This window comes from Solea solea, chromosome 16 (genome assembly GCF_958295425.1).
Source record: "Solea solea chromosome 16, fSolSol10.1, whole genome shotgun sequence".
Classification (NCBI taxonomy): domain Eukaryota; kingdom Metazoa; phylum Chordata; class Actinopteri; order Pleuronectiformes; family Soleidae; genus Solea; species Solea solea.
In genome coordinates this window covers 9208752-9232032 of record NC_081149.1, presented here as the reverse complement: position 1 = coordinate 9232032, position 23281 = coordinate 9208752, and the positions used below count along the sequence as shown (strand labels likewise).

At 42.5% G+C, this 23281-nt stretch overlaps 1 protein-coding gene and 1 long non-coding RNA gene across 2 annotated transcripts in view; one reads left to right on the top strand and one right to left on the bottom strand.

The window, feature by feature from the left end:
* LOC131475926 (uncharacterized) overlaps positions 1-23281 on the top strand; it is an 85510-nt gene extending 62229 nt beyond the window's left edge. Inside the window, exons 3-4 of the long non-coding RNA XR_009242554.1 lie at positions 22778-22851; positions 22933-23281. This is a non-coding gene — a long non-coding RNA (uncharacterized LOC131475926). The remainder of the gene's footprint in view (positions 1-22777; positions 22852-22932) is intronic.
* On the bottom strand, positions 320-15819 carry LOC131475925 (C1q-related factor). The gene is made up of 2 exons (XM_058654315.1): positions 15014-15819; positions 320-794 (listed from the first exon to the last, which is right to left on the bottom strand). Exons 1-2 carry the CDS (start codon positions 15629-15631, stop codon positions 615-617), a joined length of 798 nt encoding a protein of 265 aa, XP_058510298.1. The 5' UTR covers positions 15632-15819; the 3' UTR covers positions 320-614.

The following is a 23281-nucleotide window of genomic DNA, read 5'->3' as shown; positions in this document are numbered from 1 at the left end:
CTCACAAATCCATTCTCTCACTCACACAGGATATCTTCACACTGGACAAATATATTCTTTTTTCTTTTCTTTTTTTTTGTGTCGAGTATTATGCAGGTCTACCAAATAAAAACACAATCTAAGGAGAGTTACACAGAACAACACTACAAGTTTCAGTCAGTGGAGTCCGCTGACCGTACAGCTGACCGTCGCCACTGTGGAAAGAAGAGGTAAGACCATCCACATTCGCTGGGTTTTTCGTTTTTCGTCGTTGGTGTTTCTGTGCGATGGAGCAGGGGCTGAAGAGGAGAGACACTGAGAGGAAGGAGGTTTCCGACGCGTCGGCGTTACGTCTAGGAGTGCAGAAAATCCAGCCCGCTTCCTCCCCACGCCGCCCACCTGGCCCTTCCCAGTGTGCCCTCGGGGGAGCTTTGCATCCAGACTTGGCTACAGAGTCTGGGTGTCTTGGCTGATGGATACGAAGCAGAGGTGTTCGTGATGATGGAGAGAATTAGGAAAACTAGAAAGGATTCCGGCTGTTAACACACATACACACCCCTCCCCCCCCCACCCTCATCGTACAACTCCTTCTCTCAATCCCTTCCTGTCTGACCGTCTCTGCGTCTGTCTGTGTCTCAGTCTGCGTAGAGGATGAAGCCAGAGAAGGTGCTATACTTGTTGTTGTTGCCTCCATGGGCTTTGCCTCCGTCCAGTTTGATGTAAACCTCGTCGCCCGCGTCCAGATGGAGGATGACGCTGTTGGAGGCGTAGTCGTAGTTCTGGTCAGCGTCTTGGGCGATGGCGCTGGCACGGACCTGGGAGACAAACATGGAGGAGAAAAGGGTGGGCTCGTTAGATATGATGCATGTCAGGACTTTAGATCCACTCCTTTAGGAGGAGGAACTGGTTGCCATTGCCACAGAGTACTTACACATTCACAGCAGATGCTGCAGCGGCTGTTTCAAGCCTCTGTCTTAGTGAAAAGTATTTAGATCTTGGAAGCATTAACATAATCTCCCTAACTACGGCTGCAAAATCCTGTACACTTAAATACAGCATGATAATATTTAATTAAGGAACGATACCTGCATAAAATGCACATAATAATAACTCCAGTTTATTGTAACATGTCGGGTCTTGAAGCACAAACTGTCTCAATCTTATTTATTCATGAATGAATTAACTACAAGTTCCATTCATATAGTATCATTAAATATAAAAGTCCACGTCTTCATGCTCCTGTTACTGGCAGCATGTTATTATTATCTAATAATAATAAAGTGCAGGACTTTGAGTTCAAAAACACTCACAAAACTAATACATTGAATAATAATTGAAGCGTAATTATCAGATTTCCAGTGTTACACCAAAAGTCACTTCTTCCATCAAACCAGTAAAAGAAATTGAATCTTTATTTTTTTTAAATTCCTTTGAGATGTTCTGTAAATTGATTGTCGAGCAAAACACAACATTTTATTAGATCTTGGGAGAAGTAATAAAAATATAAAGTCACAGGAGCATCATGCCAGTGAGGTAACGCCCCACATAAAAACATCTCTTCTTAAAACAACAACATTTACACCAGTGGTCCATACACTACCTCACACATTATATTGATATTAAATCAGCGATCAGGAGGCTCAGTCAAACTGCAGGCCTGTTTCTGTCAAGCAGATTTATGGTTTCAATCTCGCCAAAGGTCTTTTCATAGAAGACCTAACATTTAGCCTCGGAGCGTTAGGTCCACGGAAAGAAGAAAGTTTCAGAAAGTTGACTGCAGACGCTCCAGGGGCTCTTTACTGAGAAACACACTGAGGAAAAACATCAAGGTCAACTGCTGAATAGGAGCAGAAATATTTGAGTGAGGTTTTGCAAAGCATGACGACAATCACTGGAATGAGTTTTTATGATTAAAAGAGGCGAAAAACACCTTTGCCTGGCCGTGTGTGTGTGTGTGTGTGTGTGTGTGTGTGATGTTTGCCATTCTGGCTGCAGGTTATTTGGAGCAGTTTCTAAATAACCTGTCTTGACTAATTAAGACCTCCTCTCTCCCTCTCCCTCTCACTCTCCCTCTCACTCTCCCTCTCTCTCTCTCCCCCGCTCTCTCTCTTCCTCTCTGTCTCTCTCTGGGGAGGAAAGAGTAGCTGCAGTGCCAAATGCCAAATGAAACAATAGATGTGTTTTTTAATGCATGTGTGTGTGGCAGAGACCGGTACAGTGAGAATGACCTTGCAACGTTACATACAAAGTTTCTACAGCTGTAAACTTAACTTTGGGCGGCGAACAATAAAAAGTGACACTCTGGATGTGGACAGATTCAGTTTGTGTCTCGTCTTGTGTCCCAAAAGGCACAATTGACCCTCTGTTAAGTCACGCCCCCCCTTAGTTACTGTTTTTATTAAATATTGTCAAATTGTGAGCGGTGTAAACTTTGTTGACGAAAAACAAGACGGAAAACGTAAACAAAAAAAACTATGACCAAATCTACTGACACTTCTGCCAATGAATAAAAACTAGAAACTGACCGAGGTATGAAGGTCATTCCTCGGTCAGCAAGGAGGACACACGCGAGGAAAGTGGCATAAATGACGGCGTTCGGAAGAAAGAGAGTTATTGATGTGCTGAAGATAATAAGTCCAAATGTAACGTTTCTCTGTCAAAACAGTTGTAAATTCAAACCTTAATAATAACATAGAAATAGATGATAGAGATATATCTGAATAATACAAACAAACCCATCGGATGTCAGTCGACTAAACCAACTAAATCTACTGTACCCTGTGTTACACTGTTACAAATGCCCCAGGCACAACATTTAACCAAAACAACTTAATAGTCAACGACCCAATCACTCGGTAACGTCAAAAATGCCACTTTTGCGTTGGAATGAAAGGATCTTATCTGTCACTACCCGACCCATATCAGAAACACAATCTGTTCTACACATGCTATAAAGTCCTGTTTTACCACAGCTGTGGTTTCCACCTGCCATAAAACAAAAGATGAAACCCTTATTCTAACCCTAACCCCTAATATTTACTTCATTTATGAGAACTAAACTAGAACTAGAACCATGGTGCGAACTACGGGGGAGCCTGGGGGGGTCTCAGCCCCCCTCAATGACACATGAGCTCCCCTGGAAACATGATTTGTGAGATTTTGATGGGGGTCTCTAAAATATTAGCAAAATATTAATTTGATTCAGATTTGATGCCTGGAGGTTGAATATATGATGATAAGTAGATGTACAGGCTTGTAATAATGGATGTGTTGAGTTGAGTAGGTACTTTTTTTGTAGTGGAGATGTAACCTAATCTCTGTCATGCCGTGCCGAGGCGAGTAGAGCCGGTGGAAATACGCCACAAGTCGCAAACTACCACCAAAACTGAATATAACATGATTTCATTTGTTCCGACAGGAAGTAACCACACTTTGCACATGTATAGAACAAATGTCAGGTGTCAGATATACATCAGGTATAAGATAAGAGAACTTTATTAATCCCGAAGGAAATCCTTTTTTCCAGGTTGCTCCAAAATTGCATACAAAAAAATTGATAACAATATAAGATCGCATGCATCAAAAGTGAAGTGTCAAAAGAGTGGTGCAAATGGAATGGCATGATGTAATAATAAATATATAATAAATAATACAAAGATTGCACATAATAAAGCCAATAATATTGAAATACAAAAAATAAATATTGCACATGAAATTGTGAGTTATTGCACATGGTAATGAACTGATATTGATCTCAGTCTAAAAATAAACATGTTAGCTTTCCTTCCTGCAGACGGACAGGTAAGAAAGACTTCTGTGGCGTTCAGTGTTGCTCTTTGATAGTCTCAGTCTATGGATGAAGGTATGCAGTTTAATGTATAAAGAAAAGAAATATATACAGTCATTTATGTTGTGTCTGGCTCTGAAATGTACTCCTGTAAAAACCTTTTGTATACAGTGTATATATGTATGCACGCACACATTATATATACACTGTATACTATATGAGTAAATCTGTCCCAGTTTGGCCTGAATGATTTGTGATTGCTTCAGAGCAACACAAATAAAGTCATAATCCAGAGTAAGAAACAATCAAAGTAAGACATTATAATCAGACTACGCTCTCTTACTTATCTCAAACATGATGATCAAAATAATAAGATTAATGATCACGTAATAATTTGTGTCACTGTAAAGTAAAGGCGCTGATTATGAGGTTAAATCATCATTCATACGATGATCAGTGGATAATAACGCTGCCATTTTTGATGCCACAGGTTTCAAATTATACGTCAGGACAAAACTAATATTGAAAGCAATCAAATACCAAGATAATAATTTTGCCTTGAGATGGAAGATAAAGTACTGTGCAGCCTTTAATGCAGCTACTGGTTAAATCAGCCACAAACAAGAGGCACAATTTACAGCCAAAATTGACATAAATAATGAGTTGTTTTTTTAGCATTAGGAATATTCTTATGTTCTTTCAGTAAAGTCTTTACTCTCAGTTCATCCTCTGCTGATGTTCAACAACTTGCTGCTGGCAACATGCAGTTGTGTGGAGGATGTGCAGAGGATGTGCAGCGTTTTATTTATTAATTTATCTATTTTAAAGCAACACAAATGTACAGCTTTTCACCAGCTACTAATCTCACAGATTGAGTTGCTGTTGAGAAATGAGTGACTGGTCGGGGGTTGTTTTCATTTCGTCTATAAGAGGATCGCATGTTTCCGAGCATTAAAAGCCTCGAGAGAATCTCTCATAGAAAGAGGTGAAAACACAGTTTTCTTTTCGTTAAAAAAAAAAGCATTTAAGTGGTAATGTGGACAAATATGTGACACCTTTGATGATCCTGTGTGAACCATGGCCATGAACCTTTGTGCTGCTGTGTGTTTGTCACGGGTGAATTATACAACATGTGTACTGTAGGCAGGACTGCATTTCTGCTACTATTCACTACAAAGTAAAAATTGTCAGTGATGCCACTGTGTTTATCTTGGACTCATTATATTACATTAGAGTATAGTAATGGCACAGCAATGGGGAAGTAATGTGCTCATACTTGTAGTCTTATTTTCAGCTGCTACTGATTGATAATTGGTAGTTTGTACCGAAACTTTCCGATCCTTTAACTCAAAATACATTTATTTGCGTTGTTACTGTGAATTAGTTTATTATACAAAGTCTTTAAACCATCGAAATCCAACACGTGTGTTCCGAGCTCAGTCAAAAGCTGTTTGCTTTCCCCAAAAATGAGCAACGCCTGTCGTCACTGACACAAACTGAAATACAAATATAATAAAATAACCACGTGTGTGAAGGAATCACAACCACAGTACCCTATAGTAATTCTCAGTATAAAGCTGTTACCTGCATTTTATGTTATGGAAATAACACAGTATTACTGTGATTACTGTGTTATTTCCACACTATCACCATTGATAATACCAAGCTGGAAACTTTATTCGTTGGTTTTACATAATATTACAAAATGCTGACCATACAAATACAATGACGCAAAGTGTAATTGTTGATTTTTGACACTCCATGTGCTTCATATGAGACAATGAGACAATCTCTCATCTTTGGCACATTAATCATCCAACTACCTCATATTATTCTATTCTATTATTTCTTTATCTTTGTGGGTTTATTCGCAGTATATATAGTTGTTGACAGCGTGGCCCACATCTCCCTAAGGCTGGAAACAAAATCTAGAGCAGGTGACGAAATGATCTTCTCCCGCACGTTTATATCAAGCTGAAATTGATCAGTAATGACAAAAATATCTTTGCCTTCCGTGATTTTAACACGCCTGAAAGATGTCAATCTACAATAAATCCAGAATTTCACCCTAAAGACTCATTTTTATTACTTGCTGCTCACTTCTACTTCAAAAACTGCACAAAAATAATTTTTAGAGGCCAACGTTTTCCTTGCAAACTGCCAGACTCTTAATTCTCCGAACAGTCTTTCAAACAGTGAAGCTCTGTTGTTTTTTTCGGTTCAGCCTCAGCATACGGCATTGAATTATAGAGCACACAGGAGCAAGGCTTAAGATATTTTTAACAACTTCATTGTCTCTGAATATAAAAAAAACACACTAAATTTATTGATTGACACAAACTAAATGAAACAGTGAGTTCATCCAAAGAGGATTTAAATGAAGAGCGGGCAGAACGGGACAGTTTTTCACCGTCTATGGCAACACCTGGTCTGGTGTGGTTTCAAAAAGAGAGAATTTAAAACACAACATGGACAGTAGCAGTCGCACTGGATATGATGAAATAAAAATAATGAAATTCAGAGGAGAGGCTTTAATGTGCACGGATAATATATGCAGTATTGTACTTTCTTTTTTTTGGGGGGGGGAGGGTTGTTTATCCTCCTGATTAAATCTAGCACAGCTCATATCGATGTGCAAACAAAACCTCCTGTTCTGATTCCGCGGTGCTCGTGTCCAGTGCATATTAATATGATATGATGTGCCACGAGTGTGCAAAGTCAACAACGTCTTATTAGACGCTTACTGCTTTTGGAGCGGCGGCGGCGGGGGTGGTGTGGGTGGTGGGGGTGGTGGGGGTGTTGGGGGTGGTGTCAAGAGGATTTGTCAGTCGGGATTTTAATGAAACTTTAACTAAATATTTGCTTGGCAGGTGTTCACACATAGCCTGGGAACCACTGGAGGATGTGTAATATATCTTAAATTATAACCTTCATTATTCATTAAGGAGATCATTTTAAGACTTCTGCAAGAGCATTTTATTTTATGTTTGGTTTTTTGCAGTGTAGAGGGGCAGATACAATTATAAATAACATTTTTACTTGAGTGGAGAAAGTACACTTCCACTGAAATCTGTCTACTTCTTCTTTTGTTTTGCTTCTTTATTCAAATGGAGGTTTTTTTGTGTGTAGGCCTCTATCTTTTGTTTTCAGTCAACACATGAATAAAATCCCTCACTCTTTTCGAAAATAATGAAGAAGGAGCAACTCTTGGACTCGTTGTTATTGTATATTTCTTTCTTTGTTTGTTTCGCGCACACACAGGCAACTTGTTAGGGATATGAGGGAAAGGTTCAAACGCGGGATACGGCAGATTCATCGTGAAGGGACGAGCAGGACAAACAGCCAACTGGCAGTGCGTGACCTTGATGTGGAATATCGAGAGCAACTTTGACAAGACAAACAAAGCATGAGGCGGCAAGCGCCGGCGCCAGCGATGGTAAATGAGGTGTCGGGCGATGTTGTCTTCCTTGTGGCTGCTCGTGCGTGTGTGCCTCCGTCATTTCGTCAACGTGATGACTTTGATTGAATAAAATTTCCGCGTGGAGACACGGGGAAAACTCACAGGCCGGCGCTTTGGACCTAATAGATAGATGTTGTGTGCCTGGAAACGTGAAGTGTGGATTATCTTAACGCGTGCACTGTTTAAGTGTGAACTACGCATGTGACAGTTATCAATTATGATGGTGTTTATTGGAGGAGGCTGCTCCAAAGTGGGCACATGTATAAAAAAAGAACAGGCTGTGATTGCTGCTTGGTCTTATGGGATTTCTGTTACGATCAACAATTTCCATTATAAGATGTTTGCATCTCATTTGGCATCTGTAGTGTGCGGCATTACTGTACGCTTGGCTGCACTCCTTTCATTATGAACCATTAAAGTGAACTGTTTATGGAAATGGTGACAATGGGAGGCCTTATGTTTGTGTGTGTGTGTGTGTGGAGCAGGAGGAGCTTGTGAAGTCTCTCTGGGACGGGGCTTTGTCACACACAGTGACAAGGACATGTCTCGTGGGCGTCTCTGACAGGGATTTGTCGACTTGATTGTTGAGCCTCCATTTTGGATCGACGAGTCCATCGGTCCTGTTTAAATCAAAGTGTACCGCTGTCTAATTGTGTTTGAACATTCCGGCCGTGAACTGCATGCGTAATCGCAGCTTAGATGGCTTTGCCACTGCTACTGAGTCCAACACACATACAATCTCACAATCTCAGGCACCTGACAGGGCGCCATACACACATACATCCATATGCAGTTTTTTTTTAGTTTTCTGTTCCACACACGCATACATATGGGAGCACGTTTTGTTGAAATAATGAGGACAAGAAACTATGATGGGCTGCGGGGAGAGTTGTGGAATCAGAAAGCGGCGGGTCTCCTGCGTGTGTTACAGGTTTATTTGTTGAAGGAATCTAAGTGAAACCATAAGTGGAATGAAATGGTAACAGGAGATTTGCCATCTGTTGGATGAGAGCAGAGAAGAGGCTTCCTGGATGAAATCCGCCAGCTGTTCTCTTTGTACCTGCTTTGCTCGGCCTGCTTTTCAAGCGGAATGACTTTTCCTGCACAAGCCTTTTAAATGGTAATGAAAGTGCTTATGTTCACGCAAGAGGTGAGTCCGGTGTGGGACTGCCCTTCATTAGTACCAATAAGGTTACAATTAAAATGATAGACCCAATATGAGGGTCCTATTTCCTGCAATATGATTATTGATAGCCTGATATCAAGTATTGATATTTTCCTTGAAATAACATGGTAGTTTTCCACCAACTTAGACAGATATTGCGATGAATATGATATATAATACTATATAATTTTTCTTACTACTGCATTTTGAGAACTATATCTCTTTTTAAAGCACACTGTGTTGCCACGTTGTACTTTAAGGCTTGACGATGATATCATCGTTATTGTGCGCTCCATCCTGTTGGTCCTTGAATGCGTACTGTGCGTGTGCGACTGATACCTCATCTAAATATTACTAAACTGAAGTAAGTATATATATATATATATATATATGTATATATATATATATATATATATATATATGTATATATATATATATATATATATATATATATATATGTGTGCATAAATGTGTATATATATACATATTTGTATATGTAAATAAAAAAATAAAATAGGCCTCAACTTTGACCTGCAATTCAGTGGCATGTGACTCATCAGAGTCCGTTAATGAGTGCGGCACATGGCACCGTCTGCCTCTACAGTGTCGAGAACAATCACAAACGCTACAATCACCACTCACAGCGTTGTCTTACAGAGAGACTTGCACTGCAAAAAATGTCCAACTATTTTGTACCTCCGTGCTGTGCTTCCTAGTTACCCTCAGGCACTTAGATTTCCCATTTTCTTGAATAAAAAAAAAGAAAGAAAAAAGAGGTGATTCCTCTAAAATGAGGCAAAGTGAGTTTCTGTATTAAGCGTTTGGATGCGAGGCAAACTGACAGCATCGCTATGACATGCATTATTCATACAGGATCCGATTCATCCCCTCTTTTTTGGTGTGAATATGGATATCTTACCCATATTCATTTTTTTTGTTAAACACTCAGACTGTGAGTCATTTGAAGCCACAGTCTTTGCTGCTTTTCCTGCATGGGAGGGAGAGGATAATCGTGGGTGTCACTGAGGAATGAATTTTCGGGGACGGCTAAATGTCAGGGGCGTGGGGGAGACACGGAGAGAGAGCTGTTTGCATAAGAGGGCCAGGGGCACTTCTCTGACTCCCCCGTGGCCCTCATTATAGTGAAGAAGCCTTGTGAGTCAACACCACTGCATCCTTGAGTCAGCGAGCCACGGGAGACATTCCACAACCTATTTTAACCTGTTTTTTTTTCCCTGATCCCTCAGTACACGAGATATCGTAGCCGTATTTTATGAGCTACTTAATCTAATATGCCAGCACAGTGTGCACACACTGCTGGGCTCTTATGGCTCTCTGTGTAGCTCAGTGTGAAGTGAAATGTTTTAAAAGTAAATTGAATCACGGCGGCGGCAGTTTTCAAGCTCAAGTTCAGAAACTTCACCAATAAATGATGGATTTTCTCCCGACCGTGCTTCTGCAGAGGACAGCCTGATGTCATCTTGACATTTCCAATCTGTGTGGTATTTCCTAACAACATGGGCCAATCTTCATTTAATAGCCCTCGCACCTAATTAGGCCAGCTCTAATGTTCCACTCGGCAGAGTGTCAAATCCAATGTCCAATTACACAGCAGATCAAGGCCAAAGGTCCGCCTCCACTACCTCTCGGGCTGATTATAGAAGGAGTGTCACGGTGTACATCACACCAAAAAAGAAGCGGGCCTGTCAGAGGAGAGGAGAGGAGAGGAGAGGAGAGACACGCGTACATGCACACACACACACACACACACATGCACATATACACATGTAAGGGGATCAATACTGTGGGCAAAGATGCTGAGGGACTGAGGGAGGCTCTCTCAAAAAACCCCGCCTGTCTATTTCAGACAGAGTCTCTCTGTTACAGCCGGCAGACACACAGAGGCCTCTCAGTGCTGAAGTCACACCACGATGACGAATAGCAGGGCCGAACATTACCTGAATGTTAAAATCAATCAAGTCTAAGTGTTGGAGGAGTGAACGTCAGTGCAGTGCTCGTAACAGAAGTTGAATTTGATTTTCCTCTTCTCTCTCAATGCTGGTTGATAAGCTGGTTTGAGGAGAGCTCCAATGAATCCTCTCTTTGTTGTTCACACGTTTATTTCCAGCATACGTCGATAATCAAATCAAACAGACCCTCCGTCCAGATGGCTTCTCTGTCGTGTTTAAACGTGAGGATTTATTAACACATGCTTTAACGTGACGCAAATGTGTGGGTTCACACCTGGACACGCGTGCAACAGGACAAATGGCACCGGAGCCGGAAACCTCCTCCTGGAGTTGCCTTCGCGGGCGGAGATGGACTGAAGCGAAGGGTTTTGTGTTTTTTTTTTAAAAGACACTGAAGTGAGGAGAGCTCAAAAAATCTAAATCTGAAATAAAAAAAAGAAGGGCGCCCCATATCCTGTCTGTTACAGTGCGATGCATCACTTGAAAGAAGAATGAAGAATATTGATGGCGTGGCGTGTTCGCGGCTCTCAATCCACGTTCTCTCTCTTGTTAAAAAGAAGTTTTCTCCTTAAAAACAAAACTTGCTGCTCCTTCAGGAAAGTGAGCTCCCAGAGTCGCGCCATAGAGGAGAGATGGAGGGCAGAGCACAGTTGGGGCGGGTTACAGCAGTGTGTGTGTGTGTGCGTGTGTGTGTGTGAGCATGTGTGAATGAGTGTGTATTTGAGGAGGAGGCAGCAGCGGTAATTGCTCGGGAAGAGCCATGTGCACGAAGGACGTTGAAGCTTATTAAAGAAGGAGACAGAGTGATTATTCACTATGGCCCTCTTGAGAGACTGACGCTGAAGTCATTGCTTTTAATTAACTCTGAAACGGTTTTGCAGATTAATAACAATATTAAGAAGGGAACGGAGAGGAGAAGCGCAAACACATCCTGGATCTGATTCAAGCTTTTTAATTACAATTAAACAGACTCGGTAGCACAAAAGCACAATAACAACGTCTTTTCTGTCCTCTTTTTTTCCCCCCAATCTTCATTGTCACTGTCGTGTCTCTCGGGGTGTGTTACAAGACAGGTTATAGCAAATTCACTGATGGAGTTATTGGAATATCTGGAGAGCAAGTAGAGGAACAGCCAGTCGAGTGTGTGGAGAGAAACTTGGAGGATAATGTGCTGAAAATAGATTGTTTGTTTACCAGGAAGCTGACTGACTTTTTGGTCCAGTTAATAGAAGTGTCACAGTCCCGGGGACAGTGCACTGAGTCTGGTTGTTGCCAGGTTAAAAAAGAGGCGAGGAAATAAAGTAACCCATGGAAGATGAACACCGCTTGTAAGAACCCCGCTTGTAAGTGGAAGGAGCACATGCCGGATTGGAACAGCACTGCAGGAAAAAGTGGTAACCCGCAGCTTCACTAAAGCCAAAAGATGATAAAATGCTCATATTGTCTGCAATTCCCTGGCCTCCACTGTTCCACCTCACACTGTAGCTTCTTTGCTGCCTTAATGAGCTGAGGAAAACACTGGTGTGACTGCAGGAGGCTCCCGTTTGACCCTCAGCACTTCATCAATGATGTAGCATAAGTTGGGCTCAACATTTATAACCATTCCGAGCCATTTACACAGATTGAGGCTCAGGGGCCAACGACCTAATAAACGCCACAGCGAGAGGACTCTCACTTTTATGCACGAGCCGTGCATGGGACGGACGGAGACAGAGACAGAGGAGCAGTAACCACTTTATAAACATTACGCGCCTCTCCGGGGACACACACTGTGTGCGTCTAACTTAAGTACCTCCACACCCACCTCTGGGGAGCACGATGAAGTGGGAACAGAAGGCTTTTTTTTATTGGAACATATGTTCTTCTTCCTCTATTATACTGTATATCAATGCTTTTACGCCTACTCATAAACATTCCTGTTGAGTGAGACATTATATATAGAGGGTGATTGCTGTAACTCTCTTTTTTGTTGCTGGCTATGAACTTGGCCAGGATAAAGGGATTAACCTCTAGCTGCCTTGGCAAGATAGCAGATTTATGCCACAGAGCCACTGCCAACCACTTTTTTTATCTCCACATTTTCAACACTTGTAAGAGCCCTTCTGGTTGAAAGTAACTTAAATACTGCACTCCCCCCCCCAAAAAAAATAAACAAAAACAAAAACAAAGATAAGAAGTTCAGAAAAGGTATTTATCATTTATCTTGCTGCAAGAATCCTGAGTCTTTGTGACGGCGCAGCAAGTTCATGACTATGAATAGCACTTCCTGTGACTTGCAGAAAAGTGTGATGCTGTTTTACACATACAGTAAAACAACATCTGTCACCAGCAGCATTTCTGTGTATCCATGTGTGCAAGTGACTTTTTGAGTACAAAGATTGATTGCAGTTTCAGGGACTCTGGGATTATGTCTCTCTGTCTGTGTGTGTGTGTGTGTCTCTCTATAATGTCAAGGTGTTTCTGAATTGTCCCCAGCCTATAAATTTACCCGCCTCAAACGATCTTGCCATTTTAACTTCTTCCCCCCTCTTTGTTACTGGTGACGTCTGTGCTGCAACTTTGAGCTGTCAGATTTTAGTGAGCAGCAGAGGAGTTGGCGAGAACTGGTGAATAAGTTCATAAAAAATGTTTTCACTGGACACAATTGTCATTATCGGATGATATACAAACGTGTGCTCTGATAAATGACCAACATCTCGTACTGCACATTACAGGGGGGAAAAAAATAAATAAATAAGTGAATGTAACAGCTGAGCTCTGCTAATGATGACATTGTCATCAATCATGCAGGTATCTAGTTTGAAATGATTCCCCATGACTGCATTTCATCATGACATGAACATTATTGGGTATATTTAGCTTGTCACGTTGATCTTGATCTTTTTTTTGCTGATGTCACACGTCTGCGTTTTATTCTGAAAGTCCTGTCTGCAGCAGCCAAAGTGACACAGAGTTAGACAAGTGTGCTGCAGACTCTGAGCTGAGCTCTGATTTCCTGGTATATGCCAAGGTGATCTCGCACCAACACTTAAGATAGAAGTTCTTTTCATATGTATAATTTACTGTAAAGATGGGACGATACGCGTCGCTTGAAACTCCTGAGTTGTTGAAGGACAGAAGAGAGAGAAAGGCAGATTTAGAGCTGAGATTTTTTTGAAAATGACTGGGAGGAACATCCAAGCAGAATTTATTTTCATTCAACTGAAAATAACCATAGCAAGAGTTATATGAGGTATCTAATTATTAAATACGTACATAAATAAATAAATAAATAAAACAGTTCCAGGCTCTTGTGACATGTGAATGAATCTAATCTTAAATATAAAAACATCATCTTTGCTATGTTTTTTTTAAAAAACGCACTGTCCTTCAACTTCTACTTTACAATGATTTCTCATTTTAAAACAGACGTAAACCCAGTATTCATTCAGAAAGAACTGTCTTTGTGATGAACATCAGTGAAATCTCTTTTGCTGCTTTAAACTTCGGAGCAAAACCGTTAAAAATATGACACAATTTGATTTATTTTCTTTTTCTTTTTTACATGAATACGTTTTCTTTTCCCTGTCTGTTTGTTGTGCACACTGGTGGATGCACAGTTGCAGCTTACAGCAAAACAACAACAACAACAACACACAGACTGAATTCATCTGTGCGTCTTTTAAACAGCAAAGGGGAAAATAAGCAATAGGTGAATTTTTTTTTTTCAAAGCCACTTCAAAATGTAAGCGATCTGACGGCTGATCGGAAGGCTGCAAATTGCGCTGGCGCATATTACCAACCTGAGAAGACCCTCGGGAGGCGCAAAACCAAATTAGCGCCCCATTAAAACAATGCATCAACGAAGCCGTGGACAGATCGTGCAGGTGTCATGATGCACGTTTAACATGAGTGCACAGATCCGGTGAGTTTGCGCTGACTTAATTGTATGGTGCAGATATTATATAAGTGATATTTCGATTTCCTACCCGTAGTTTTGCACTCAGTGAACTGATCAGTCATGTTTTTTAAGTTTTAAGTTAAAAGAGTCTTTCATGTAATATATTAATAATTTTGAAAATAATAATAACAACACTCGGTATAAATACATTTACAGAGAATATTTTCCCTTTTTTTCATTCTCATGCTCATTCTATATCATTTCAACTTCACATGTTTCCAAACAGTTTAAATACCAGCACTCCCGGACAAACTTGCATTTAATACAAGGAAGGAAGAGAAAAAACAAAAAACACCGATCGCCCCATCCGTTTCCAAACGGCAAAGATTACGCGCTCCCTGCAGCCCAAACTGTGACCGTCCTCTGCACGCGGCAATGTCAGGACGCATCACGCGGTGAAGGGGACGCGGGTTCCAACTAGTCAACACATCTTAATCTCCGGGCGCGCTCACTGTCACAGCTGTGCGCTCTGGGCTTTGGAGGCGCGCAGCAGATGCGCACGCTTCCCTCACAAAGTCACTTTTTGAATTCACTGACTTTCTTTTTTTTTTTTTTTTAAAGAAAAAAAAAATCAGCTTCCTGCAGTGTGTGGATTTTTTTTTGTTAGCAGAGGACTTTTGTTAGGAAGAGGAAGAAGGTGAGCATCAGAGAAGTCAGAAATGCTTTGTAGAGAGGAAAAGAAAGTCAGACAAAAACAAGTCAAAGCACTAACCTGGCCATTCTTGCAGAGGTCTGCCCACATGCTGGTGCCGTCTCCTCCTCGCATCAGCACATGGTAGATGAAGAAGTATGTGCCCGGGATGCTGCAGATGAACTTGCCCGAAATGCCATCGTAGTTGTTGCCCAGGTTGGTGACCACGTCGTCAAACTTGAGGATCTCGTAGCCTTCGTGGGGGTTTTTAAGCCCTGCATAGAAAGCCACCCGAGGCACAGTGCTGTAGGTGGCTGTGCTGATAGCTCCATTTCCCTCCAGACCCAAAACCCCAGTCCTTCCCTGATCCCCTCTGTCACCAGGAGGCCCAGCAGGTCCCGGTGGCCCTGGTTCTCCTGGTGGTCCAGGTGGTCCAGGGGGTCCGGGCTTGCCTGGCCTGCCAGGCTTCCCCTGTGGGCCCTGCAGTAAGGTGGAGGGTGGAAGCACGTTGCTGTGGTCGCTCAGTGCCTCCGCCTCAGCCTGTAGACCGGTGGAGCTGGTGCTGCTGGCTGGCGTTCCCTTGTTCAGGTAGGGGTCACACACCATGCGACAGGTGCCCAGCATCTCATAGTGGCTGGCATCTGTACCCACAGAGCTGACGAGCACGGGGATGAGGACCACCAGCACCAGGACCAGCATAACCCCCACGGCAGCCGCCACCAGGGTCTTCCTCCCGATGCTGAGTCGGGGAAGGGGCTGCGCTGCCAGCGTGGGTCTCCCGGGAGCGGAAATGGTGACTGCTTTGTGTGGGGAGCCCGTCGCGGAGGAAAGGGATCCAAGGATCCCGAGAAGAGTTGCAGGAAGAACGGAGTGTATGTGAGGGTGAGACAGAGACCCTCATACACTTGATACACCTCGCTGCTCCACTCAGTCACACTCAAGCAGACAGGCAGTCACTCACACATGCAAAAAGACTTGAGGAAGCCCAGGCATACACAGGGAGACATTCAGCCTGTACTTACAAACACAATCTGACTTGTGAGAAGAAGCAAGAAGGATGCAGAGCCCAAAGGGATGGAGAGAGAGAGAGAGAGAGAGAGAGAGAGAGAGAGCAAGAGAGGGAAGGAGGGAGGGAGGGAGGGAGAGTGTGGGAGATACAGAGCAGTGACTGGATCTGTGTGTATGTATGTGTGTATGTGTGTGTGTGTGCGTGTGTGTGTGTGGTGGGTTTGTGGTGCCGGATTCTCAGGCTTGGCTTTTTATACAGTGGCGGCAGCAGCAGCTGAGCCCCCTCCTCCCCTCTGCTCCCCTATCGAGTGTGAGGTTGGTGTGGCTATGTCCCCCTCTCTCTCTCTCTCTCTCTCTCTCTCTCAGTCTCTCCCTCTCTCTCTGGCTCACTCAGAGGAAGAGCTCTTATCCCGTTGCATTTCCTTCTACCACTCTCCTCAACTAAAGAGGCACCGACACAGCCCCCCCTCCCTGACCATGTTGCTCCCCTTCTCTTTCATCCCCGTCTTTCCCCCTCTATACTTCCTTTTCTACTTTTTCCTCCCACTTCTGATGCCATTTCTCACTCCCTTGCTTTTTCTTCTCTCATCAGCATCCAGTGTCTAAAAATAAAGATGGTGCTGTGGAGAGACAGTCTTTTTTTTTTTCCCTTCTCCTTCTTCTTCTTCTTCTCTTGGAGGTGGGCTCTAAACATTCATGCATACAGTGTATGTGCAAAGACACAAGGCAACACTTAAATCTGCTATGCCAGCTTCTCGAGCAAAGAAGAAAAAAAGAGGTGCTAATTACCTAAAGCAAATGCCAAGGAGGAACACAATGAGCCAAGGACTTGCAGTCTATATCACAAATGATAAATGTATCTTCATACAGTATGTGGAGGATGTTTTTAAAAACTTTTAAAATGATCTGCTCACTCAGAGCGACTTTTTAAGGGCAAAGGCAGCAAATCTATTTTTCTGTTAGGAGCCACTGACATCTGTTGTTATTTTATTCCTCCTCTTTGCTTCGCCTTTATGTCAATAACACTGTTTCTCCATCTGAATGTGCTGACACCATCCCTTATTGGTGTCTTTTTTTAGGTATTGATTTCATGGTTTTATCAAATTAAGCGTCCTGCTTGGGGGGAGAAAATCTATATGCAGCAATGATGTCATTTGTTTGACATTTTCATCCCTTGGAGTGATGAATGGTGAAGTAAGACGGCAAATAATAAAGTCCGCGGACGGCAAACACAGTCGTCCTGGGAAGTGTGCAGTCGTGTTTGTAAAGAACTCGGTCTTCGGTGTTTTTGGTCTAATACAGTTCACAACGCAATATGGACAAATTCAATCAAGGAACTGGGAAATACTAAAAGTTCACCTGTCGACCAATTGGGAAAAGAGTGTGCAGGTCTTTCTGTATGAATTTACAGTAATTACAGAAACCCCTGCTGATGCATCATCATCACGTCATGTATGCCAAGGTGATCTCTCACCAGTCCCACCCCTACAAACGCACTTACTCCATCACACTGCTGAGTGTCCAGTTTTTGCAGATGAGTCAACATTTAGAGACGGTGGGTGTCCCTGAGACCAACCAGGGACTAACACGTTATTGAATAACTCTGCTCCGTAGGATTTGGGGGTCTTCAGCCGTGTTTCCGTCATGGTACGGTTCGGTTCGCTTCGGTTTGCGGTAAAGCTCCCGGTCAGTCTTGCGTTTCGACTGAGATAGAGATACATGATACCGTGGAGTTGTAGTTGGAGGACGTCCAGCAGCTCGTATGTTCTGCTCGGTTTGTGGCTGCGACTGCGGGGAATTGAAGAAACTCTGGTCACTTTTTTGTCGCCCAATCAGCTCCACTCGTACGGTACCATTACTCTGGTGCCCCAAGGGAAGGGCACAGAAAAATGTTCCGGTTGGGGCTGGATATTTCCTAATGGGAAAGTACCAAACTGAACCATTCCACTGGGTGGAAGCACGTCTCTAACCTCTAGTTCTTCAGTAGAACATGCTGCCAGTTTATCTTCCCATTTGGAAGGAAAACAGACCATAAAATAAACAGCTAGTCCGATAGCAACCTCTCCATAACTGCCCAGTCTGCATCATCATCAGTCTCAACACTTTATTTCCAAGTTTAAGAGCCAAAGACTCTGTAAAGACTTTATTATCACATTTAATTTGTACAATCTGTAATAAACAATTAATTATATATTAATATATTATATATTATTATATTGCTTTATGCTGGCACTTTCTCTGTATGGCTGTATTTGCAATTGTTACACCCCATAAAAAATTATGAATAAAGCGACGGTGTTTCCTCAGTATTCCTCAAAGTGTATTTTTAGAAAAATACATAAATAATATAGCAACGTACATTTAAATATGTCCACAGGATTAGAGGCTTTCTGTAAAGGTGTGCACCTTCTTTAGCTGCCATCGTATGCGCTATTATGACAGTAGCGTCGACTGAGACGGAGTTTAACGCTCGTTAATATACAAACATACTTTCAACTTAAAAGCGAATTCACCATAGGAAAACACATGATAATATAATAAGATAATCATATTACGTCACTATAACATGGCTGGGCGAAACATCTTCAAGTGTCATGCCCCGCCTCCTGCGTCTCCTCCTCCTTTCTCTGCTGCTTCCACCTCCAGCATGCAATCAGCTCACCTGCAGTGGGAGCACACCTGCTCCCAATTCACTCATCAGCTCAGCCTACATATTTCCTGGTCGTGCAGTCAGCCATCGGCAGGTCGTAACAGACGACTCAGTGGTAATGTCACGGCTCTCCTGATAAACTGCGTTTACTCTAGTGCTGCTTGTTGTTTTTGCCCTTTCTGTTGCTGCTGCTGCTTCATGCTGCTTTTTGACGCTGATCCTCGCTGCTGTATGGAACCCATCGCCGCCTCCGCTACCGGCACTTTAAAGTGCTTTCCTCACATTTGTTAAACCTTTTTGAATCCACTGTTAAAACTGCCACGTTTCCTCGCCTGCCTGCTCTTGGGTCCTACACTGAATCGTAACAGTTGCACCCCAGAACAAAACGTTATGAATGGTGTAATCACTGGAGTAACAAAAATAATCTAACAATGTACATTCAAATACAGGATTAGAGGCTTTCTGTAACGGCGTGCACCTTCTTCGTATGCACAATTAGGACAGAGTTTACTCTTTTAAATCAGACAAAACTGAATGTACAAACATGGCTGTCAATAGCAAATTCACCATAGAAAAACACATGAAATGCTCTCTTATTAGGTCACTATAACACAGTTTTCTTAATAAGCTGCAACTTGGTCATGCACAAGTATTCGGTTTCATTAGACAAAACACCTTAAACATTTGAAAAATGATACCAAACACTCTCTTACAACTAAGATCATGTTAGCAAGTTATCACAGGTGTATAAAGTGCACAAATACACAAAAACACACCAAGAAAACGGGGAGAAATGAGTCTTTTTAATCCCATATAGAGATGGATATAATTAAGCTGTGTTTTATCCTTACAGACCGTATTATGTTCAATATGTCAGTGAGTGAAATCAGCTGCTTTGTTCATTTTGGTGGGATAAATAATTAAATCAATCCCCGAGCTCTTGGCTCTTTCAGCAGTCGCCTGTTTTCTGGCACGGGCGCCGACTGTCAGTGTCGGAGTTGGACCGAACCCTTGTGATGAATTGAGACGGATCAGTGAGCAGGATGCCGCAATATTACACTTGACATGTCACCAGCTATTTTGGTGGAATTTTTTTTTTCTCTCTCTCTCTCTCTCTCTCTCTCTCTTCATCATCGTCATCGTCATCATTACATTTGAGATGCACACTTGCAGCTTCACCCACGTGGATGTGTAATGTATCAGTGAGATGAGTCTGCGAGACATGGCACACCAGGTGTTCCTGCTGTACGGTACATATTTGCCTGTTTGTTTTATATCTGGTAACAGACATGGAGTTTGCCTATATGAAGAAACACACAAGCCCCAAATTGGTTTTGGGGTTTGTTTAGGTGTGGAGGGTGGGAGAGGGAGGGAGGTGGTGTTTGCTTGGTTGGTTTTTTTGCACCTGCCAGCTGTAACTGCCACTCAGATCAGTTTGCCCCAAATTCTCTAAATCTCTGAACCTCTGAGATCAACGCACACCAGAGAGGACAAATAGAGAGCGATGGCGATGAACGAGATGAGAAAGATGGGGGAGACGAGTGTTAGAGAGGCAGAAGGGGGGAGCGCGGTCTGCTGTGTCTGTGCTGAGCTCTATGCAAGTGGAAGTGATTTGTTTTGCTTAATTTGTTAGAGAATCCACGGCTGTCAACCACAACCAGGCTAAAACATTTGTGTAAGTGCATCGTGTAGAAACAGATTTTAACATTTCAAAAAGCTTTTTAGTCATGACCTATACAATGTAACACTTAAAAACTCATTTAACCTTTGGTTTAAACTGTTTTATTGCTGGTGGGAATGTTTTGAACCAGCATTCAGTCCTGGGTCAAATGACTCTTAAATACTCACAGGTTTTTATCAGCTTTGGCTCCAACATAAGACCACGATGAACACATTTATTTCTTTATCATCTATTTATGCCTGAGATAAACAATTTGTGGCGCAACGCTGTGATGCACATTTATATTCTGGCAGGTAGCAAAGTCACTATCATTTGTAAGACTTGAAACAGCACTCACGTTCAGTTATTTGTGCAAAAATAGTCACTGAGAGCTGTGGTTTTCTTCTCCTGACTGGTTTTGTTATGTCGCAGCACGTCCGTGATGTCACATTTCACACACGGGTGATGCTGGGATGTAAAAAAAAAAAAAAGAACACTGGCAAAAGGACTTGTGATAATCGCTATTTTTAGTGGCTTCACAAGGGTTATATCCGGCAATTTTGGTGTGAAAGAGGCTGAAGTGTTTAACGACAAAGACAATTTCCTGCATTTGTCAATGGCAAATTGTGTATTTCTGGACATTTCTGAAAAATCTTTTTTTTAATGCAAGCCAGTGAACAACATCAGCATGGAGAGAAAAAAAGGAAATCAAAACTGTGAAACTAACAAACACAACAAAGGGATTTTAATTCCTTACAAATTCAGTTATTGATACATGTTTTGCCTTATTTATACACATTTCTATCATTTATTTGCATGCAGTAAAGTTACAGTAGTACAGCAATTATTACAAGATACTTTCTGTACCTGCAAATAGACCCTTTCATTGTATACAAACATCCCAAGGCTAGGGAGAATGCGCGTGCAGTTTCTGTGACGTAGCGCTCGAAAGGGTCTATATAGCTTAGTGTTTGAAAATGACAAAAATGCTTTAAAAAATATATACAATACAAAATTGCAGAGCTGTTGACATTTTAGATATTTTACTGTACAGGCAACGGCTTTGAGATGAACTAAGTGAGCAGATGTGAAGACAAGGACAGAACAGGAAACACCTTATCTCCGTAGCATCGTGTCCAGACATCACTTCTAAACCCACCTCAAACGAGTTTAATCACTTTGTTCTCCCTGGTTACAAAAAGATGTTTCTGAAGAGTTTCAGAAGTACATCAGGGAAAACCAGAGGGGGAATCAAAAAAAAAGACTTTCAAAGATTTCTTTCCTAGAGGAAAGTTTAACAGGTCAAAGAAACAAAGCAACATCACAAACACACAAGCGCGCACACACAGTAGAAGCCTCATCTCTGGTCGAGTTTGTGTCTCTGATTGCTTCCCCTTGTGTTGCTTCTGACCGAGGCTTATCAAAGGGCCCCTTTCATAAGTGCAAGGATCAAGTCACTGCTGTGACTGCTTGGCACCCACTGAGGTGGTTTAGAGTTGGGGAGGAGAGGGCGAGGGGGGAGGGGGTGGGGGGCTCAAAACAAAGACAGCAAGGCAGAGGAAGTCAAAATTGGAGATAGAGAGTGAGGCGAGATGGTACATTTGTGCATTAAAAGGAAAGTGGGGACGGAAAAAAGGCTGCTTTTGGAAAGGAATTTGCCACATTGTTATTGGTGTGTGTGTGTGTGCGTGTGTTTTATTGGTAAGTGTGTGATAGTTTTGTTGTAGACGGACACACAGACAGAGAGACAGAGAGAGAGAGAGAAGGGAGGAAAAAGGAAACATTTGTGTCTGGGCACGAGCTGTTTTTTTTTATACAGTATGTGCTGAGAAAATGAATATGCATTTGCTTAAAGTCTTTCTCCGGCTCGGCGTTTTCTTGCTGACTTGCAGTAAAATGCACAGGATATCCAGGTGAATGCAAACGCAGTGAAGGACATGACTCCCGAGGAAAACAGCAACACACACAAACCTACAGAGAATACCCTCGGGCCATGTGTTTCCTCCTCCTCCTCCTCCTCCTCCTCCTCCTCCTCACTGCAGTTCTATCAAGCCTGACGTCTGCCCTGTTTACTAAAGCATGTGACAGCGTTGCATTTTCACAAGACATAATAACTGACTTTGCAGACCAGGACTCATCCACTAAAAGGCGAAGTCAGTCTCGCGTTCCCTCCCTCGTGTTTGCACGGCGCGTCCTCACACCAAAGTGATGATGACATGTTGCAAGCACTTTTGCATGTTATGTCACATGGAGTCAAGTCAGCCTTACCGCACGTACTTTTCAGTGCAATGAGGTGATTACTGTTGCATGTCTCCGTCTGTGCGCGGGTTATCTCAAATCTTCACACGCTGATTGCGCGGACTTGTTTATCAGCCCAGAGTAAGACACTCAACAGACAATTAAGTGAAGCTGTTAAGTTTTGTCGCCCGTGATCTTTAGTTTCAGTTTACTTGTTGTCTTCTTTTCCTTGAATAAACATCAGAGCTCCAGGGAAAGTGTTGTTTTACTCTTTGTCCTCCATCTGCAGACTGAAGACCGGTGAGAAACTGCAGAGTTGCTCTTTGGCTGACCTGCTGCTGCAGGATTGACTAATAGATCCAGGTATCATAATGCATGTGGTGACGAATTATTATGCGCGAGAGAGATTTATGTGTACGCTCCCTCCGTCTGTCTTGCCTGCAGCGAGCTGGTTACGGCTTCACTCTGTCTTGACTCCTCTCCCTCCAGGCTCCCAAATGATGGGATGACCTTTCCACCTCGGTCAGGACTGCAGCGTCTCTCACAGCACGAAGTGCAAACTCTTTGCTTAGCACTTTCACATCTCTGCCGCTCCACCTTTGTTTGCATCTGATTTGAAACATGATGATTAGCATCTAAATTACCATGTGTGAGACTTTTTAGTTGTGAAAGTTAATCGCGTGGAACCAGGTGGGAGGTGAAATGTTTTAAATACCTAAGGGCTGTCAACTCTGGAACACATCAAATGAATATAAGATAAAGGTTAAGTGCTGGCTTTAGGTGTCTTAGGTTT